At 44.4% G+C, this 21,073-nt stretch overlaps 2 protein-coding genes and 1 long non-coding RNA gene across 3 annotated transcripts; 1 reads left to right on the forward strand and 2 right to left on the reverse strand.

Moving 5' to 3' along the window:
* Positions 1-1,282: 1,282 nt before the first annotated feature.
* On the reverse strand, positions 1,283-4,346 carry ARF5 (ARF GTPase 5). Its single transcript, XM_079151655.1, has 6 exons — positions 4,147-4,346; positions 3,542-3,622; positions 3,078-3,187; positions 2,531-2,602; positions 1,893-2,018; positions 1,283-1,773 (listed from the first exon to the last, which is right to left on the reverse strand). The coding sequence occupies exons 1-6, from the start codon at positions 4,211-4,213 to the stop codon at positions 1,687-1,689; spliced, it is 543 nt and encodes a 180-aa protein (XP_079007781.1). The 5' UTR covers positions 4,214-4,346; the 3' UTR covers positions 1,283-1,686.
* A 2,244-nt stretch (positions 4,347-6,590) lies between these two features.
* On the forward strand, positions 6,591-11,065 carry GCC1 (GRIP and coiled-coil domain containing 1). Its single transcript, XM_079151652.1, has 2 exons — positions 6,591-8,368; positions 9,148-11,065. The coding sequence occupies exons 1-2, from the start codon at positions 7,337-7,339 to the stop codon at positions 10,441-10,443; spliced, it is 2,328 nt and encodes a 775-aa protein (XP_079007778.1). The 5' UTR covers positions 6,591-7,336; the 3' UTR covers positions 10,444-11,065.
* Positions 11,066-11,211: 146 nt separating this feature from the next.
* LOC306668376 lies at positions 11,212-12,983 on the reverse strand. Its single transcript, XR_013765858.1, has 2 exons — positions 11,422-12,983; positions 11,212-11,297 (listed from the first exon to the last, which is right to left on the reverse strand). It is a non-coding gene; the product is annotated as an uncharacterized lncRNA (long non-coding RNA).
* Positions 12,984-21,073: the final 8,090 nt, after the last annotated feature.

The following is a 21,073-nucleotide window of genomic DNA, read 5'->3' on the forward strand; positions in this document are numbered from 1 at the left end:
GCCCCCAACACCGTCCTTACCAACTCCCAGCTGTACTAGTGGGCAGATCAGCTGGCTGGGCAGACAGCCCGAGCTGCCAATAAGGATACCAGCCTTTCCCCACAGAGGCTATGTTGTCCAATGATCTTTGGGACACTTCTTGCAAAACTCAAGGAGAAAACCCAGCCCAGAACCTGGAGAAACTAACAACATGAAGAAAAATGGGAGAAAGACAAGAAGAAATGAAGGCAGTGATGATGGGTTTTAAGGTTTGCTGGAATCAAAAGGGAGATGGGAAGAATCAGCCCCATTTGGCAAATAACCCACAACCCAATTCCTTACGTGTATTTTGATTCCCTGTAGATGGGGACTTCTCAGGTATAGAGTCCCAGCAGTGCCCAGAAAGGAACTGTAACCCCTAGACTCTACCAGAGTCTCTGGTATTTGCCTCCCTGTGTCATTCTAGGCAATGAGGTAGACTGAGCTAACCAGGGATTAGAACCATAGCCTGCAACTATAGCCATGTCCTTCCATTTCGTTACCTGTTTCTCATTAATGGGATAGAAATCCCATTAATGTTTTGTAAAATAAGGCAATTAGATTCTGGCCAGTGCCAGAAGCATCTGGTTAATTTTAAAGAGGGATATTATTGGGCCTCAGACCAGTTCTGATGAAACATTTTCTGAAATGTGCCTGGGGTATATATGGCGCATTTCAGAAAATTCCTTGTACAAACTTTCCATGTATACACACACACACACACACACACACACAATTTTTTTTTTTTTTTTATACCAGGGATCGAACCCAGGGTACTTAGGCACTTAACCACTGAGCCACATCCCCAGACCCTTTTAATTTTGAGACAGGGTCTCACGAAGTTACTGAGCCTGGCTTTGAACTTGCAATCCTCAAGCCTCAGCCTCCAAAGTCACTGGAATTACAGGCATGTACCACCACACCCAATGGAACCAATATTTTTAATGCACGTTCCCTTCACTGTGTGTAAAGCAAATGTGAAAAACTATTACTTTGTATAGCTAGGATGGGTAGTTTACAGAACCAAGAAAGTAGATTTTGTTATCATTAGTTAATATTCCTTAAAATAGAGGAAGGAATGAAATTCTACTGAAAATCCTACAGAATTTCCAATCCAATAAGAAGGGAGAAGGTGAGCTCAACCAGTGCATGCGTGCATATATGTGGTGACCCTGCAGTCTCAGCTGCTTCGAGTCTCCCTCATAATGTCTTTTTGTACCCATTGAACCCAGCATCCTGCTTCTAGGTTACAGACAACACCAAGTACAAACCACAGCAAATTTATTACTCAATATCCAGTTCCACATCATAGCACCACCCGGAGCCCTCACTCCCCCCACCCCCCCGCAACCTGGCCCCAAGGGTACACCCAAAACAGAAAAAAACAAAAGTAAACCCAGATCCCTGCTCCTCCTCTGGATGAGGGGGCCTTGGCCAGGAAGCCCTTCCGCAGGTCCCAGCAGGCAGGAGAGTGGACCTCTCTGTGCCCAGAGAGTTAGGCTCCAGGCTCCAACGACAGAGAGAACATGCAGGCAGGAGCAGGAGCAGAGGCCTGTCTGTGGGGAGGAAGAGTGGGAGGGAAGGGCACTGCCTGAGGAGCCCGGGAGTCTGGTCATCCCGGGCATGCACGCGGGAGCTTCCGGGCAGCAGGGGCCTGCCCCTGGCGAGTTAACGTTTCGACAGCTCATGGGACAGCCAGTCCAGCCCATCATACAGGCCTGTGCCTTGGGTGGCACAGGTGGCCTGGACGTACCACTGTGGGAAGGAGGAGAGAAAGAGGTCAGCAGCAGAAAAGGGATCCCTTTATATCCTTGCCCCAGGCTGTGGCTCTCCTGTGAGAGGCAGGGCACAGTGCAAGGGGGGCAGACCCTCACCGTACGGCTGCGCAAGTGCTGTAGCCCCAGCTTGTCAGTCAGCTCGCTCACAGGCATGGCGTTGGGCATGTCCTGCTTGTTGGCAAACACCAGCAGCACTGCATCCCGCAGCTCATCCTCCTGCAGCTGGGAGGGGAAGCGAGAGGGGAGAATTGGTGGCCCCATGGTGGCCCCAGGTACCTTTCTGGTGGCTGTGTTGGGAAGCCCCCACTTTCTACCTTCTACCTTTTCTGTTGGAAAAACACAGGATCATGGTAGTCTATTGCTGAACATAAGATATGGAGCTATAAATAAACTTGAGGCCACCTAAACTTAAGTTTAGAAAAGGTCTTCTAATTTGAGAACCTGCTCTAGGCAAAATGACACAATATCTAAGTCAAAAAGACAAGAATGTAAGGTGCCATTTTTCACCACCTCTCACCATCTTCCAGACTCAGATGTAAAGGCATGAGAATTCGTGGAAAAAATTTTGTTCTATGCCAAACAGAGACAGACACACAACATGTTATGCCCACAAAGAAAAAAAACCACATTCCTGGCCTCTGATGCCTTTGGGGAGTTCCCACACTTCCACACCGCCACAGAGTTTGTTCTGTTCCCAAGCCCAGGGCTCAATTCCTAGGACTCCAGGTACCTACCATCTTCTGGAGTTCATCAGCAGACTCCTGGACCCGTTCTCGGTCATTACTGTCCACCACAAAGATGAGGCCCTGGGTGACAAGGAAGAAAGGAAGGAGAAGCAATCATTCCCTCCTGAGTCATACCCTAATCTGGCCCTTTCTCTCTTCTCCCATCTTTAGTTATGTCAGCCCTTCTCATCTGGTAAACTTCCACTAAGTCTTTGCACAAGTCCTGCCACAAATTAAGAGAAATCCCTGGAAGGATACAACTTCCAACCTCAGAGGAGGCAGTCTATCTAAAGATGAGCAAGGACCAGGGAAAGACACTTGCTGACAGCTAAATCAAGCAGTGTGGCCTCAGAATACTGCTTCCCAGAAGTCTAAGGTGGCTAATCTCAAAACAAGACTAAGGTGAGTTCTGAAGAATGAGCAGAGACTAGTCAAGCAAAGTGGGTGGCAGTGGGTTTTCCTGGCCTATGGACCCTACCTCTAGCCAAACGCTCGTACTGCCTATCCCTAATAGCTTTTCCTTTCTCGGGGTTGGGGAGTTCCCCCCGCACTCCACCTGAGTGTTCTGGAAGTAGTGCCGCCACAGAGGCCGAATCTTGTCCTGGCCTCCCACATCCCAGACTGTGAAACAGATGTTCTTATATTCCACTGTTTCCACGTTGAAGCCTGCAGATAACGGGGATGGGGTGGGGTGAGGTGGGTGAGAAAAGTCCTAAAAGGAAGGAATTCACTTAAAAACTACTCAGATCTCAACAGGGTCACAAAACCAGAAGGCAATGATCAAGGCCAAGGGAAACTGACCCAAGAGGACTGGCTGTCAACAGATGGGGCGGGGCTAGGCCACATCTACTCCGCCTCCCGCACCAACGGGCACGTAGAGATATGGTGACCCACTTCTCAAGTAGCAATATCTGGTGTCATGGTCAGCTCCAGATAAGGGCCTCGGCAGAACTAGGAGCAGACCCGGAGAAGGCCCGCCGCAGCGCTCCCAGATCCTCCCTGCCTCATCCCGGGGCTCACCTATGGTGGGGATGGTGGTGACAATCTCCCCCAACTTCAGTTTGTACAGGATCGTAGTCTTGCCAGCTGCATCCAAGCCAACTGCAACAGAGAGGGGCACAGGGATGGAGATGGGAGTGAGGGAGCCCCCTAGAGACAAGGGAAAGGTAGAGGCTAGGACAGCTGATGGTGATGGGGGCGGAGAGCCGGAGAGCCTCCAGGTGCGCGCTGTTCTCTACCTTCGGGGCCTTGAGGGCAGTCTGGGTGGCTTGCGCCAACTGCTGCCCCCAGAGTGGGCTAGGGATGGGACAGGCCTGGAAGGTGAGGGGCACAAGAGGAAGGCCGTGCTCCTTTTAAAAGTCGTCTCCAAGGGCGGAATCCTCCCTTCTTAGCAGCCTGGCTGGGGCGGAGGAAGCTTCACCCCACCCAGGCCCGCAGCTCCGGGTTTCAGGCCCGGAGGGCGGCGCTGCGGACCCGGATTGTTTCAAAGCAGAGGCCTCGGAGGGTTAGGAGGTGGGTGACTCGGGGTCAGAAAGCCAGGTGAGCCGGGCTGAAGGGACGCGGGGGCGGGAGGGCTGCGCCGAGGCCGGCGCCCGGGTCCGGGCCGCGCACTCGATCTGCCTCACCCATGAGGATCCGCATCTGCTTCTTCCCGAAGATCCGCGAAAAGAGCGCGGACACGGTGAGGCCCATGGCGGGGCCCGGGGGCGGGGGCGCGGGCGCGGACGCGGGGTACGGGCTGGAACCTGCCGGCCGCGGGGGGATGGGGCGCAGCAGCAGCAGCAGGAAGAGGCGCCGCCGCCTCCGCGCGTCCCGGCCCGGTGGACGTCACGCGGCTCCGCCCCCTCCGGGCCCGCCCCAGCCCCTCCCCCAGGCGCGGACGCCGGGCGGAACTGAAGCTGTATCAGACTTCGCGGCCTGGCGGGTCGCCCCTAGTTTCCAGCGCGTCTGTCAGGCCTGTGGTCGTTAGACCTGCAGCTAGATCGGGGCTGAGTAAAGGATCACATTGGACCCCACCCCCATTTTCGGTGGCTGGCAGCTGGGTTTGGAATTGTTGCGTCCAGCCCACTTTGGGCTCCAGTTCTTGAGAACTAGTAGCACCGACTGTTTGCACCCGCTTCTTTACGCGTTTGAAAGCTGTGTGCGAGGGTCTTAGTATTCTCCTTTGCCCTTTCGGCTCTGGCTGAGGGTTCTGTGCGCAGTAGGTGCCTCTGCGACTTGTGGAAATCGCGTGAGCAGTGTACCAGAGGTGGGAGAAGATGCTCAAGTGCTAGCTTTCATGGTTCCTTAAACAGCTTAGTTTATAGATCCCCAGTTAGCAAAGCTAGTGGAAGATTCTCAGGCTTGGAGAGAGTGATTGCAGACCCACCAGTGGAGAGCTCCATCTTGCCTTCATCTCCCTGGGAACACTTCCTTTCCATCTGGGGACAGGAAGCCTTTCTGAAGTTCTTTTCACTTTGCTACAGACTTGCAGACCTGGATTATTAATGCACATTTATCCAGGATTTTTTGAGGATCCTGTTTCTTTAGATGTAATGAGCTTCATATGCAATGATATTTTAACGTCTAAGGATAGTAATTTACATTTATGTGCTTGGCCAGTAATTGTTGGGTTGAACTGGACTGATAGATTGTTCAGTAGAGCAAGGGCATGCTTTATGCCTATTCAGGATTCCCAGTGGTTTTCTAGGATCACTTGCTTATGAACTAGAGGTGAGCTGACCTGGGAGTCTGAAAACTCTTCACTTATTCAACACATATTTATTGATTACCCACCATGTGCCAGCACTATTTCAGCCCTTAGGTCAAATATCAAGTCTGCCATTTTTTTGAGGATTTGCATTCAATGATCCCCACAACCCTTTTTGTCACTTTCTCATTTATAAAAAGAGGCTTATATTTGCCCTAACTTAAGGGATTATGGTGAAGATTAAAAGGAGGAAATGATGCCGTTGAATGTTTTATATAACATGGCTGGATGTTATCTAGGCTACTAAAAACCTGGGTCTAAACAGACCTCCAGGGCCTGCCCCATCCAGATAGGGAACCAGGTGTGTGACTGTATGACTTTCTGTCACTCTTCAGTCATAGACTTGCATTCCCAAGAAGGCTTTTATAAAGTCAAAGTATACATTTCAAAGATTTCCAATCTAAGAGCTAGCAGTCAAGTAGGTCAATTTTATATCGTAAGCTCTTATCAACCTCTTTTTCATTCCTGCTGTCACTATCCTATTTTACTACCACCATTTTCCATGGCCGAAAGAGCCTCCTCACAGGTCTGCTGCCCCTTCGTGTCTCTACAATGTCATACAAGTCTGGTGATGGTCCACCTCTTGAGTTTCAAAATTCTTTAATGCCTTACCACCACCCAGGATAAAATCTAAATGCCTTGAATTCCACCTATTGTGCCAGCCCCATTTGTTGTCACCTCCTTCCCATATCCTAAGCTACTGCCTTGAAATGATTGTCAATGCTTTCTGGGTGAGTCAGGTTCTCTGATGCCCCACAAGTCCTTGCAGTCTTTCCACCTGTCTGGAATACTGGTTTCCCTCATCTCTAATTAGATGGGCAATCATTATTCATCCTTCAAACTTAAATATTTTCCAACAGCCTCGGATGCCTCCCCTAGATAGGCCTCCCTCCTCTTTGAATATAGTCATACATATTGGTATGGTAGCAGGACCTACTTATTTGCATGTACTAGATTGTGAGCTCCTTGAGGGCAGATGATGTTATCATCTGGCACACACAACACTTAGTATGTTGAGAGTCAGTCAAGCTAAGAAAGGATTTCTAAACTTGTTGTGTGACCTTGGGCATGCTACTAATCTTCTGTGTGCGTTGTTTTCATACGTAAAATAGTGCTAATGGTTATTTTGTGCAGATTAAACAGCAAAACTCTTAAGATGCTCCTGGACATATAGCTGGCATTCAGGATGGATCCTTATAACTACAGAGTGCCCGCTATAAATACGTGATGAATCAACTCCACAAAACTAAGTAAGGGTACTATTGTAGCATTTACCAGTTAGCTGCCGAACGCTGTACAAGAAAGGGATGCAGTTTTCGTGGCCTTAAAGAGTCTTTCAGCTCCAAATAGTTGAACGCAAGGTTCACCCGGGTGTTTGGGAAGAAAGCAGTGTGACGTCGCCCCCTGTCGCTTGCTGATCGTAGCCCGAGGGCAAGCTCGGGCGACCTTATCAAACCATCACTCCGGTGTCCTGGACTTTGCTTGCTCTGCTCTTCCCAAAGCCTGTCCAGTGCGCTTCACAGCAGGGCTGGCCTTTCAACAGGCCACCTCCCACCGACCAGCTGCAGAAGCCCCGCCTACCTCGCGCCCCACGGGGCGGGGCGGAGCCTTTGGCGTCGAACGGTCGTCACTTCCAGCGGACCCGGAAGCGCCACTGTCAGCCGGCTGTGGTAGTTAGGAAGTCACGATGGGACCGAGCTCGGCGTAAACCCCGGGCGAACGGTGGGCCGAGGGGCGGGCCCCAGCTACGGTGGCCCCGGACGAGCGGAGAGGGCGGAGCGGCTTCTTAGCCAGTGAGGGCGAATCCGGTAGTGCGCTCGGGTGGTGCCAGCGGCGCCCCGCCTCCGGGATAGGACCCGCCCCCACCCCCGGAGCCTGCGACCAGGCGGGCGCTTCTGCCAGATTTGCCCCCGCCCCGCGTCGGGTCCGGGACAGCCCGGTGGAGCGCGTCTGCGACTTGTGGTCCGACAGCCCTCTTTGCTGCGCTTGCAGCCCCCGCCCCTGTCTTCGCGGCCCTCTCCCGGGCTTCCCGAACGCTGACGTGGAGCAACCTGCTGGGAACCACCATGGAGAAGTTTGGGATGAATTTCGGAGGTGGCCCGAGCAAGAAGGACCTGCTGGAAACCATAGAGACGCAGAAGAAGCAGCTTCTCCAATACCAAGCACGGCTCAAGGATGTGGTCCGCGCCTACAAAAGCCTGCTTAAGGAGAAAGAGGCGCTAGAGGCCAGCATTCAGGTGCTGTCTGTATCCCACGAGGCAGATGTAGGCCTTACAGGTGTCCAGCCTTCAGGTCTCACCTTTCCTGACTCAGTGGATGACCGATGCTCCACTCACAGCGAGGATAGTACTGGGACCGCCACCAGTTTAGATACTGCAGCCAGTCTCACCAGCACCAAGGGCGAGTGTGGGGTAGAAGATGAGAGATCAGCCCGTGGACCACCAGTTCCAAAGTCTGAAGAGGCCAGTGGATCAGAGAGTGGCGTTAGCAGTAGCAGTGGGGATGGGACTTTTACTGGTGGTGAGGTGGACAAAAGACTACACCAGCTGAAGACTCAGTTGGCTACTTTGACCAGCGCTTTAGCCACGGTCACCCAGGAGAAGTCCCGCATGGAGGCTTCTTACTTGGCTGACAAGAAGAAGATGAAACAGGACTTAGAGGATGCCAATAAAAAGGCAGAGGAGGAGAGGGACCGTCTGGAGGGAGAATTGAAGGGGTTGCAAGAACAAATAGCAGAAACCAAAGCCAGACTTATAACTCAGCAGCATGATCGGGCCCAAGAGCAGACTGACCATGCCTTGATGCTGCGTGAGCTCCAGAAACTGCTGCAGGAGGAGAGGACACAGCGCCAAGATTTGGAGCTTCGGTTAGAGGAGACCAGAGAAGCCCTGGCAGGGCGGGCATATGCTGCTGATCAGATGGAAGGGTTTGAATTGCAGACCAAGCAGCTGACTCGTGAGGTGGAGGAGCTGAAAGGTGAGCTGCAGGCCATTCGAGATGAGAGGAATCAGCCAGACCCCCGACTGCAAGAGTTGCAGGAAGAGGCTGCCTGCCTTAAGAGCCACTTCCAGGCCCAGTTGCAGCAGGAAATAAGGAAGGTAACTATCCTCTTCAAATGTTAGTTGTTTCACTCAATTAGGATTTGTAGTCTCCTTTAGTAGTTAGAACTAAAGGACTGCACTATCATTTCTGATGGCCATTTAAAAAATTCACTAGTGAGTCCTGGGAAATCCTACTCTGTGTGGTATTGATAGTATCCAGAGTGTCCTTCCAATAGAATGTGGAGTTTGAGTGTGGCTCAGTCTAAGCCAGACAGTTCTGAGCCTTGGGGTGTTGGCATCTTACCAGTTGTTCTCTGTGAAGCAATATAGTGGCTGCTGTGCAGTGAAAGGTAGTGTATATATATATATACTTAGAGATACATGCCTGTAGGTAGAGTGACTGAAGGGGACAAAGAGGATTTTTGCAGAAGAAATAACCTCGTTATTGCTCTTAGTCATGATTTGCCTGTTTTGAAAAAGTGCTCCTTTACAGTGCTTCCTTTCAATGTAGAGAGAAATCCAACTCAGTGTTGAACTTCCAGGAATATTGGAAGAGGAGAAGAATGTTAATGATTTCTTAATAGAATTTAGAGAAGCACATGATAAACAACAGGAACATACTTTATATGTGAGCTCTGTGGAAAATGGAAAATTAAAGCATAACAGCAGAAGCTGTAAAAAATGCTTAACATTAAAACTAGTTGCCATTCTTATCAGGTCACCCCAATCCTGTGACTGACCCTTTTTCTCCTCTCTCCTGCGTTTCCCCCCCAAAATTTGCTGTAGGGCTTTCTGGCTTTTCTGGATGCATTTGTGTCTGTTCCTTTGTTTTGCAGACAGCCCTTGCAGAGGATCAGCTCCGTCAGCAATCTCAGGTGGAAGAGCAGAGGGTTGCAGCCCTAGAGAATCAAATATCTGAGATGTCTGAACTGCTGGGCACTTATGAGAAAGCCAAGCAGAAGGACCAGCTGACTATCCAGAAACTGAAGGAGCGCATTCTGCAGCTGGACCTGGAGAACAAGACCCTGGCTCTCGCAGCTTCTAGCCGGTCCCCTTTAGACAGCCATGGAGATGAGTCCAGTCTGGACGTCAACGTCCTGAAGGATAAGATGGAAAAGCTGAAGAGGTTACTGCAGGTTGCAGCCAGGAAAAGCCAGGTGACCCTAGATGTGGAGAAGCTCTGTGACCTGGAGATAATGCCCAGCTCTGAGGCTGCGGACGGGGAGAAGGCCACTGCACTCTACTACCAGCAGGAGCTGAAACAGCTGAAGGAAGAGTTTGAGCGCTATAAGATGAGGGCTCAGGTTGTGCTGAAGAGCAAGAATACCAAAGATGGGAATCTGGCAAAAGAACTGGAGGCAGCACAGGAACAGCTTGCAGAGCTGAAGGAGAAGTATATCTCCCTGCGGCTGTCCTGTGAGGAGCTCGAGCGCCAGCACCAGCAGGAGGCTGAGGACTGGAAGCAGGAGCTGGCCCGGCTGCAGCAGCTTCACCGGCAGCAGCTGGAGCGCAGCCAGCTGGACTTCAGGGACCGCACGCTGAAGCTGGAGGAGGAGCTGCACAAGCAGCGGGACCGGGCCCTGGCTGTGCTTGCTGAAAAGGACTTGGAACTGGAGCAGCTGCGTTCTGTGGCTTTGTCTTCTGGGTTACCAGGACGCAGAAGCCCTGTGGTTAGCGGGGTTTCCAGGGATCCAGCTGACACATCTTCCCCAGATAGCCTGACCCAAGCACTGCAGCTTGCTGCAGCCAATGAGCCCACTTTCTTCCTGTATGCTGAGCAGTTGGCCCGCAAGGAGGTGGAGATCACGTCCCTGAGGAAGCAGAAGCACAGGCTGGAGGTGGAGGCACACCAGCTGCAGGATCGACTGCTGGAGGAGGGGGAGCGGCATCGGGAGGAGGTGGGAGCCTTGCAGAGCCACATTGAAAAGAACATCAGGGACCGGAGCAGGGAGGGAGCCAACCTGGAGTACCTCAAAAACATCATCTACCGCTTCCTGACTTTGCCCGACAGCCTGGGTCGCCAGCAGACTCTCACAGCCATATTGACTATCTTGCACTTCAGTCCAGAGGAGAAACAAGTGATAATGAGGCTCCCAAGTGGTGGCAGCTGGTGGCCTTCTGGCAAGAGATGATAACATTTTCACTAACACCTGAAGTCTCTGTGCCTCTTTTAAGTGGGAAGAGGCAGGTTCTGATTTCTACTGCCTCTTTTATGTTATCATTTATTTCTTCACTGTGTTGAACTTTGAGGAGTCTTCAATGTGGGATGGGATTCTCCGCCAAGAGCTATTAATGCTGCTTTATCCTGGGTCTAGGAGATACTGAAAGTATGTGACAGCATTTTCTGGTGGTGTGTATGTGAGGGGGAGTGGAGGGTGAGGGAGAGGTTAAGACCAGGTGCAAATTTGGGAAAGCGGTGAGAATCTTTTAAAATAATATGTTTTGTTTTAGTATTCTGTTCCTACTCCAGGGCTAGGAGCAAATGTGACTCCAAGGGGAGTTCAGTTAACTTCTGAACGTGAACAGCGATCTGCTGTTTATTCCATCTCATCACAGTCTGAGTCTGGTCCACTACTGCCCCAATTCTCTGGGGATAAAAAGCCAGGCTGGAAAGTCTGAAATAGTGACATGTTGTCCAGTAGTCCAAAGGGCCAAGGAATAGTGAGTTCATCCTGGAACTGGGAAGTCTAATCTAGATAGGCTTGGAATGGCGCACAAACTAGACAACACACCGCTTTGTCTAGATTGAACCAGACACTTAGAGAGGACCACAACCACCAGTTTGATTAGGGGTTTTCTGAATGACCAGCTTTGGGCCAGGGCTGGGTTAAAAGACTCCTCTCCCAGGTTGGCCTGAGATTGTGAGTTAATGACTTCACTGTCTTCCCTTCAATGTTGTATTTTCTTTAAGAAATAATACCTAGCTTCTTACAGAAGCTTTGATACTGCTTGGATAAAAGGAATTCCTGCTGAGAGTTGCTTCCAACTATTTTTGCTTTTGTGGTGCATTTGTTTGCTTGGTATTTGCACAATCACACAGGGCTGGGGACTCGAACCTGGGTCTCCAGCATGAGAGTCAGGCACTCGACGAGAGGAGCTATATGGCCAGCCTATTTTTGCTTTTGTAAGGACAGGGAAAAGATGTGCAGAAGATTCCAAAAGAATGCCATGACCCTCACAGGAAAGTGGTAAAAGTTCAAAGTGGTACTTTCTTCCGTTGGGTCTTGATATAAATAGATAAGGTCTGCTCTTTAAGGAAAGATGACTTGTTATTCAGACAATGGAAAGGAGACTGTCAGAAAACTTGGGTCCAAACAGTATCAACTCCCCAATTTTTTCCCTGATCTGCTCTCATTGGTCATAGAGACCTTTGGACCTGAAAGACCAATGCTTGGCCACTAACTGGACTGTTATGTATCTTTCTATTATTTGGTCATAGAGGTCTGTTTGTGAGAGTTTGAGGTGCAGAAAATGGGTTAACATGTTATCCGTGGGAGGGCAGGTGACCTAGATTATCTACAGTGAGCAGCTTCCGCACAGAAGTGAAGCGTTCATGTGATGATAACAAACTGTGGAATCATTAAACCCGAGTCACTTAACCTGTGTGTTTCTTAGAGTGTCTGTATATCTGGGCACAAAGAGTATGAATGTAAATGGTGAATGAAAAGGATGGAAATAATAATTGTTACTTCATGAACTCAAATCCAGGAAGAAATAACTCAGTGCTTTAACCAACCATTTCAGTTATAACACAAATGTCTTGGCCTGGAATTGTGTGTGTATGTACTTGGGTGCGAGCAGCTATCCTGATGGAAACTTTCTTAGGGGTTTAATTGCACAGGCTTGATGCTTATAAAATTACTGCTTCAAACTGTAGAAGTAAGTTCCCCTCCCCCACCTCCAGGCAAGCTCTGTCTTATGGAGTCACATCCCCAGCCCCTAGAAGTAATCTCTTTATGAATGCCTTATTACCCATAAAAATCAGGATTCATGATATCCCAGGAAAGTATCTTAGGACATCAAGCTAATGATAATAGGCTATCTTAATTTCCTTACCTTGCCCTCTCTGTATCTTGGATTGTTGTTATTTCCAGGTAGTTGTGATCAGAATAGAAAGATCCAAAGTTATGGCTGCTTTTCCAGAACTAAATTCCTGTGCTTTTTGACTTTTAAAATAATACCAACCAGGCAAAGATGCAGTTTAATTTCTGATTAGTAACATTTTGTTAGACAAAATTAATTTTATTTTAAAGATTTTATTACCATTGGTATTAGTAACAGGTAATGTTAATAAGTCCATCCAAGTTTAAGCCATTAGTGATTTTCTATTTTGTGTGGCATTTCTTGGTCTTTTTTAATTAAAAAATTTGATACATCAAAATATAAAAATTGTCAGGTGCAGTGATGTATGCCTGTAATACCAGAATACCGGCCACTCAGGAGGTAGAAGCAGGAGGGTCACAAGCTTGAGGCCAGCCTGGGAAATAATGAGTCCTCTCTCAAAAAAGAAAAAATTGAAAAAGGAATAAAAAGGACTAGGGTGTAGCTCAGTGCTGATGGGTTCTAGCCCCAATACCACAAAAACAAAACAACATAAAAATTATATATATATATATATATGTGTGTGTGTGTGTGTGTGTGTGTATCTATAAAATGAAGGTGCCATGTGATAATTCTGTACGTGTATACTACATCTGTTTCCTCAAACATTTGTCTTTATGATATAACAATTCAAAATCTAGCTTTTTAAAATGTACAGTACATTATTGTTATCTATAGTCACCCTAATGTGTAACAGCACACCAGAAGGTATTACTCCTATCTAATTTAGTACCCTCCGATTAGCCTTTCCGCACCTCTCCCTCCCTGCTATTCCCCAGCCTTTGGTATGTTTATCATCATTCTACTCTCAACTCTGTGAGGTCAACTTTTTTATATTCCACACATCAGTGAAGTCATGTGGTACCTTCCATGTCTGGCTATTAAAGATCTCCAGTTTTATCCATGTTGTTACAAGGGACAGGATTTCATTCTTTTATTATGACTGAATAGTACTCTGTTGGGTATAAGTACCACATTTTATCACTTGATGGATACTAAGGTTGTTTCCATTTCATATCTATTACGAATAGTGCTTTAATAAACATGGGAGAGCAGGTGTCTCTTTGACATACTGATTTCCTTTTGGATGTATACCCAGTAGTGGAATTGCTAAATCGTGTAGCAGACTGGTTTAGTATTTTGAGGAACCTCCATACCATTTTCCATAATGGCTATACCAATTTAAATTTCCACCAACAGTTCAAGGGTTCCCTTTGCTTCACATCTTCCCAGAACTTATCTTTAGCCTTTCTAATGGGTGTGAGATGTTATCTCATTTTGGTTTTGATTCATATTTCCCGGATAGTGATATTGACCTTTTTTTTTTTTTTTTTTTTTTTTATATCTGTTGGCCATCTGTATGTCTTGTTGTGAAACATCTATTTGGGTGTACTGCCTATTTTTTGATTGGACTATTTGGTTTATTTCTGTTGAGTTTGGGGGGTTCCTTATGTATTCTGGATATCAACCCCTTATCCAAGTATAATTTGTAAATATTTTCTCCCATTCTGTAGGTTGTCTTTACATTCTGTTGATGGTTTTCTTTGCTGGGCAGAAGCTTTTTGGTTGGATATATTGCCACTTTTCTACATTTGCTTTTGTTTCTTGTGCTTTTGAGATGTTATCCAAAAAAACTGATGCCCATTCCAACGTCCTAAAGCATTTCTCTATGTGTTCTAGTGATTTCATAATTTCAGGTTTTATATTTAAGTTTTTAACTCATTCTGAGTTGGTGAGTGACAGGGGTCTAGTTTCATTCTGCATGTGTGCACCCAGTTTTCACAGCACCATTGATTAGAAAGACTCCTTTCTTCAGTGCATGTTTGTAGCACTTTTGTTGAAAATCAGTAGGCCATACATGCGTGGGTTTATTTCTAGGCTCTACTCTGTTCCAGTGGTTTACATGTCTGTTTTTATGCCAGTACTATTTATTTTGACAACTCCAACTTGCTGGTATATTTTGAGGTTAGGTAGTGTAATGCCTTCTGCTTTGCTCTTTTTGCTCAAGGTTACTTTGACTGTTTGCCTTTTTTAGTATTATTTTAAGTACAAATTTTAGTATTTTTTCTAGTTCTGTGAAGAATGTCATTGATATTTTGATTGGGATTGCATTGAATCTGTATATCACTTTGGGTAGTGTGAACATTTTAACAATATTGAGTCTTCCAATCCATGGCTTTCTGTGTGTACTCTTTGCTTTCTTTCATCAGTTTTTTATACTTTTTATTTTCTTTATTTTTTTTTAAACATAAATAAATCCACTTAGTATAGGCTAGGGATGTCTCAAATGGCAGAGCTTCTTCTGGTCTGTTTCTTCAGTCTTTTGATGGTGGACTTGACTGAAGGCATAAGTGGTGGTGTAGGTCCTGGAACCACAGTGCCAGATCCCCAGAGCTCTTTTCTTCATCTTGGTTTTGCCACAGAAGGAACAATTGTATTTCATTTGCTGGCTGATTTCAGTTTCTTTTTCACCATTTTCTGGAAGGAGCCATCATAGTGGATTCCCTTTTTACCAACAATTCTGACCTTCTTGGTGTGTTTAGCCTTGTTGCCATGACCTAGGTCTGAACTCAGAACAGTACTGGGGGTCAAACCTAGGGCCTAGTGCATGCTAGGCAAATGCTGTACCACTGAGCTACATTCCAAGCTCTTTTTGCTTTATTTTGAGATAGGGTCTCAGTGAGTTGCCCATGTTGACCTTGAATTTGCAATTCTCCTGTCTTAGCCAAGTAGCTGGGATTACAGGCTTATGCCACTGTGCTTGATGAGTTTATACTTTTCATTGTAAAGATCTTTCACCTCAGAATTATTCCTAGGTATTTTATTCCTTATAGCTAATTGCAAATGGGATTCCTGTCTTTATTTCTAGTTCAGATAATTTGCTCTTGGCTACCGATATTTGTAGATTGACTTTGTATCCTGCAAGTTGGCCAAATTTGCTTATTCTAATAATTTCTTTTTGTGTGTGTGGGTTATTTGGGGTCTTTTATATATAAGATCATATCATCTGCAGACAATGACAATTTGACTTCTTTTCTAGTTTGGATGTGCTTTGTTTCTCTTGACCAATTAGAGCATAACTAGGACATAACTACTACTATATTCAATATAAATGGTAGTGGTATTACTGGGCATTCTTATTTTGTTGCATGTCTTAAAGAGAAGACTTTCAGCTTTTCCCCATTCAATATCATATTAGCTGCCGGGTTACTATATATGGCCTTTATTATATCCTTATATGCCTAATGTATTCAGTGTTTTTATGTTAAAGGGATGCTGATATTTTTAAATGTCTTTTTACATCTATTGATACCTGTTACATATATAATCTATATGCTCCAATATCAGGTGTAAATATATTTTTCATGATTTTTGTGATCATTCTGTTAATGTGATGTATCACATTTATTGATTTGTACATGTTGAGTCATCCTTGCATACCTGATGTGAATCCCACTTTATGATGATGAATAATCTTTTATGCATATTTTTATTAGTGCATTGTAGTCATACATAATATTGGGATTTATTTTGGCATAATCATGCATGCCTAGAATATAATTCCCTCCACTTTAGTTCCCATTATTTCCTCTTTCCCTCCTTCCTACCCCTGTTTGCTGCCTTCTACTCTACTGGTCTTCTATTTATAGTTTTTGTTTTTTGTTTTTTTTTTAAAGCAGTGCTTTGTAGATATACATAAAGGTGAAATAATGTGGATAATCTTTTTGGTGTGCTCTTAGATCAGTTTACTAATATTTTGTTGAGGATTTTTGTATCTGTGTTCAAAGATATTGATTGGACTGTAGTTTCTTTCTTTTTTCTTGAGTCCTTGTTTGGTTTTGGTATTGGGGTAATGCTGACCTCATAGAATGTGTTTGAAAGAATTCCCTACTCTTTAATTTTTTTGAATAATTTAAGGAGAATTGGTAGTAGGTCTTGAACTATTTGGTAGAACTAGCTGTGAAGCTGTCTGATTCTGGGCTTTTCTTTGATGGGAGAATTTTTTTGTTTAACTGATTCAGTCTTGTTACTCATTATTGGTCTGTTCAAATTTCCTTCCTTCCTTCACTGGGGAGATTGAGCCCAGGGCATATTGTCGCTGACCACATCCTTAGTCCTTTTTATTTTTTATTTTGAGACAGGGTCTTGCTAAGTTATTTAGGGTCTGGCTAAAGTGCTGAGGCTGGCTTTAAACTTGTGATCCTCTGCTGGGTGCAGTGGCACATGCCTATAATCCCAGTGGCTTGGGAGGCTGAGGCAGGAGAATTTCGAGTTCAAAGCCAGCCTCAGCAAAAGCGAGGCACTAAGCATCTCAGTGAGACCCTGTGTCTAAATGAAATACAAAATGGGGCTGGGGATGTGGCTCAGTGGTTGAGTGCCCCTGAGTTCAATTTCTGGTACCAAAACAAAACAAAAAAAAAATTGTGATACTTCTACCTTAGCCTCCCAAGTTGTTGGAAGCCACCATGCCCATCTCAAGTTTTCTATTTCTTCATGATTCAATCTTGGTTAAGTGTACATGTCTAGGAGTTTGTGCATTTTTATAGGTTATCAAATTTGTTGGCATATCATTGTTCACAACAATCTCTAATGATCCTTTATTTTTGTGGTAGCATTTATAATGTCTTCATTTCATCTGATTTTAATTATTTAATCTTTTCTTTTTCTTAGTCTAGCTAAGGGTTTGTTAATTTTATTTTTTTTTTTTTAAAAACCGATTCTCCATTTTGTTGATTATGATTTTTTTAGTCTCTATTTCTTTTATTTCTGCTCTGCTCTTTTTTATTCTAATTATTTTTCTTATTTTCTCATTGCTTGAGGTGCAGTGATAGTTTGAGCTATTTCTACAGGTGTTTCATGCAGGTGTTGATTGCTACAAACTTTCTCTTAGCACTCTTTTCCTGTATCCCACAGATTCTGCTATGTTGCCTTAACATTTTCATTTGTTTCAAGGTACCAACCTTCTTGCTTTCTTCATTGATTCATTGGTTGTTCAAGAGTAAGCTGTTCAATTTCCATGTATTTTTGTAGTTTTCAGTTTTTCATGTTATTGAATTCTGGTTTTATTGCAGTGTATGAAAAGATGTTCAGTGTGATTTCAGTTTTTAAAACCTGTTGAGACTTTTTGTGATCTATCATCTGGTCTGCTGGAGAATGTTCCACATACTGATGAGAACATGTATTCTGTAAGCTATTGTGTGGAATACTCTTTCGATGTCTGGTAGATCCATTTACGAGGGTATAATTTAACCCTACTGTTTCTTTGCTGAATATCTGTTTGGATGATCTTCCTCTTCTTGTATGGGAGTCTGCCTCTCCCTTTAGATCTATTAATATATGCTTTACATATATAGATGCTCCAACAGTGGGTATAAATATATTTAGAATTGTTATTTCCTCTTGCTGAATTAACCCCTTTATTATATAATGACCTTCCTTGTTTCTTTTTACTGCTTTTGATTTAAAGTTGATTTAATTTCAGTATGGCTATTTCTACTTTCTTTTTGATTCCACTTGCATAGAATGTCTTATTCTCTCCCTTCACTTTCAGTCTATGCATGTCCTCAGAAGTGAAGTGTGTTTCTTTTAAACTACATATAGTTGGGTCTTGTTTTTTCATGCATTTAGTCATACCATCTCTTTTTAAATTTTTTCAATACTAGGGATTGAACCCAGGGCTTCATGCATGCTAGGCAAGCATTCTACCACTGAATTACCCATTAACCCACTCTGATTTTAATTACATAATTACATATATTTACATTTAAAGTAATTATGATAGGTAAGATCTTAATGTAGCCACTTTATAACTTTTTTTTTTTTTTGTGGTACTGGGGATCGAACTCAGGGCCTTGTGCTTGGGAGGCAAGTACTCTACCAGCTGAGCTATCTCCCCAGCCCTATAACTTATTTTTAATTTTATTATAGTTCCTTTCTTACAGTCTACTGTAAGAGTAAGTTAAGTGATTTACTCTCCTGATCTCCTGTTCTTTAAAAATACATTTTTGATGATAATGAACTATTTTGAAATTATTGCAACTTAACATGTTTGTAAAGATAAGAAACAGAAGGAAAATATACTAACAAAACTCTGGACTTCATTTCTTGCTTTGTTTTGTTTTTTTGCGGTGCTGGGGATCAAACCCAGGGCCCTGTGCTTGTAAGGCAAGTACTTTACCAACTGAGCTATATCCCTAGCCCCTGGACTTCCATTTCTTCCCACATTTTGAATTTTTATGTTCTGTTCCACCTTTCTATATTGCTTCTCTTAAGGTATTTCATTGTTTTATTTTTAGTCTTCCTACTAAAGATATACATGGTTTAGAGCATTTTGAATTTGTGTAATTTCTCTTACCAGTGAGTTATATGCCTTCAATGTTTTCTTCTCATTAATGTCTCTTTCAGTTTGAAGAACTCCCTTTAGTATTTCTTGTAGGCCAAGTCAGATGGAGATATATTCTTTCAGCTTTTGTTTGGTAATGTTTTTATCTCTCCTTCATTTCTAAAGGATGGCTTTGCTGTGTATAATATTCTCAGTAGGCGCTTTTCCCCGCTTCATGTCACTCATGGCCTGTGAGGTTTCTGCTGAGAAGTCTGTTGTCAGATGAATTGGGACGCTTAAATGTCACTGATCTCTCTTGCTGCCTTAAATCTGCCCTTTATCTTTTACTTTTGAACACTTAATTATAATATGTCTTGGAATAGACCTGGTTGAGTTAAATCTGACTATGACCTTCGATATTTCTGTCCCTGGATATAATTCTTTTTCCCCAATGGGAAAGATCATACGTAAAGTATTTGTTTTCATGGTAACAAAGCAGCCTTCATTTGCACATTTACGTTTGTAATGTCTTCCCTGCTTCACCACTGTGCTTAAGATGGACCGCAAAGTAAGTTAGAGAGGAAACAACAAACTGTTTCCTTAAATTTCATTCTTTAGGAAGCCTGCAACAGCACACCTTTTGAGAAATTCATACTTTTTTGGGGGGGGTGGGGGGGACCAGGGATTAAACCCAGGAGTGCTTAACCACTGAGCCAGATTTTATTTAGAGACAGGATCTCACTGAGTTGCAAGGGCCTAACTAAGTTGCTGAGGCTTCGTTTGAACCCGTGATATTCCTGCCTCAGCCTTCTGCACTGCTGGGATTACAGACATGTGCCACTGCACCTGGCAAATTCAGGCATTTTTGAAAAAAAGAAATTTGCTCTACAATGTATAAAAATTCTATAAGAAACGAAAATAAATTAGAAAACTGAAGAAGTATATTCCAAGGGAAAAAAAGAGTAAAGGGAAATATGTACATATTTAAGCATTACTATTATAACTCATCTCATTCTACAGAAGTATGTTTTCTTTCAAATCATCTAATAAGATAAAAAAAATAAAATCTCCAAGTAATGGCACTTCTTTTATCCATGTAACTGGATATTTGTATCCTTTAGGTTTGGGAATTTTTTTTTTTGTTTTGTTTTGTTATGATCTCTTTGGATAAGCTTTCTATTCCTTTGTCATTCTCAAACACCTTGAGCCCCAAGAACCCAAGTGTTTGCTCTTTTAACATTATCCCAAGATTTCCATAAACTTTCTTCATTCTTTTTTCTCCTCCAACTGCATTTTTTGAATAACCTGTTTGAGCTCACTCATTTTCACTTCTGTTTGCTCTATCCCACTATTGATGACTTCTATCACATTTAAAATTTTTGCTTACTGTATTTTTTGAGACAATGTGATTTTTTGAAATCTCTTCCATTTCTTTAAGTTTCCCTGTTAGAGTATTAAATCATTTTTCTGTTTTTTTTTTTTTTTTGACGGTTGTTGAGTTTTCTTTAATGTCTGTTTTAAATTCTTCACCTGTGAGTTTGCCTATACTGGTTCCATTTGGTTGGTTTCTAGTTCCTTATTTGGACCTTTAAATGAGATGATTTCTTGAAAACCCTTGATGCTTGGTGTGCAGTGTCATCAGGGCACTGAAGAATTAGGTGTTTATTCCAGTCTTGGTCATCTAACTTTGTGCCTGTATTTCCAGAAATTCTAAGCCAGGTACTTATTTTCTCTGAGCCTGTAATCACTTCTGCTATTTTAGCCTAGATGGCGCTACACATCCAAGTTTACCACCAGTTTCACTGTAGGTGTGTTGTCATCATTTGAGCATAAGAGGGTGGTCCAAGCACAGGTTTGTCTCAAATCTGCATTTGGTGTGTTGCTGGACATGAACCAGGGTCATATTTCAAAAGTAGTCCTTATTCCCAAGCCTCTCCTTGGGATAGGGCAAACTCAGGTATCTTTTCTGTGGCTATCAGCCTGTGGTCAGGGCCTGTGGGATTCTCTCTGGCTCTGGCAGAATTACCATGCCGCAACCAGCCCTAGGTTTCCATTCCATGCCTGTGACCATCAATACCACAAAATCTTACCCTGAACCCACAGCCTTTCATGACTGGCACTACCCTGGGCCAGGACCAAGGCCCACAGTAGTATGGGCTGCTTACTGCTGAGATAGACTTGTGGCCCAAGACTGCTACAGCCTGCCAGAGTAATGGAACAGAAATCCAGTAAACTGGGGCTGTTAGGGAGGCTCTGTGGGCACTGGTCTGAGGATGGGCTCATTATGATCTACCCAGTGTTAAGTTTCAGTAGCTAAGCTTTGAATTCCAAGGAACCCT

Source organism: Sciurus vulgaris, assembly GCF_902686455.1.
Source record: "Sciurus vulgaris genome assembly, chromosome: 8".
Classification (NCBI taxonomy): domain Eukaryota; kingdom Metazoa; phylum Chordata; class Mammalia; order Rodentia; family Sciuridae; genus Sciurus; species Sciurus vulgaris.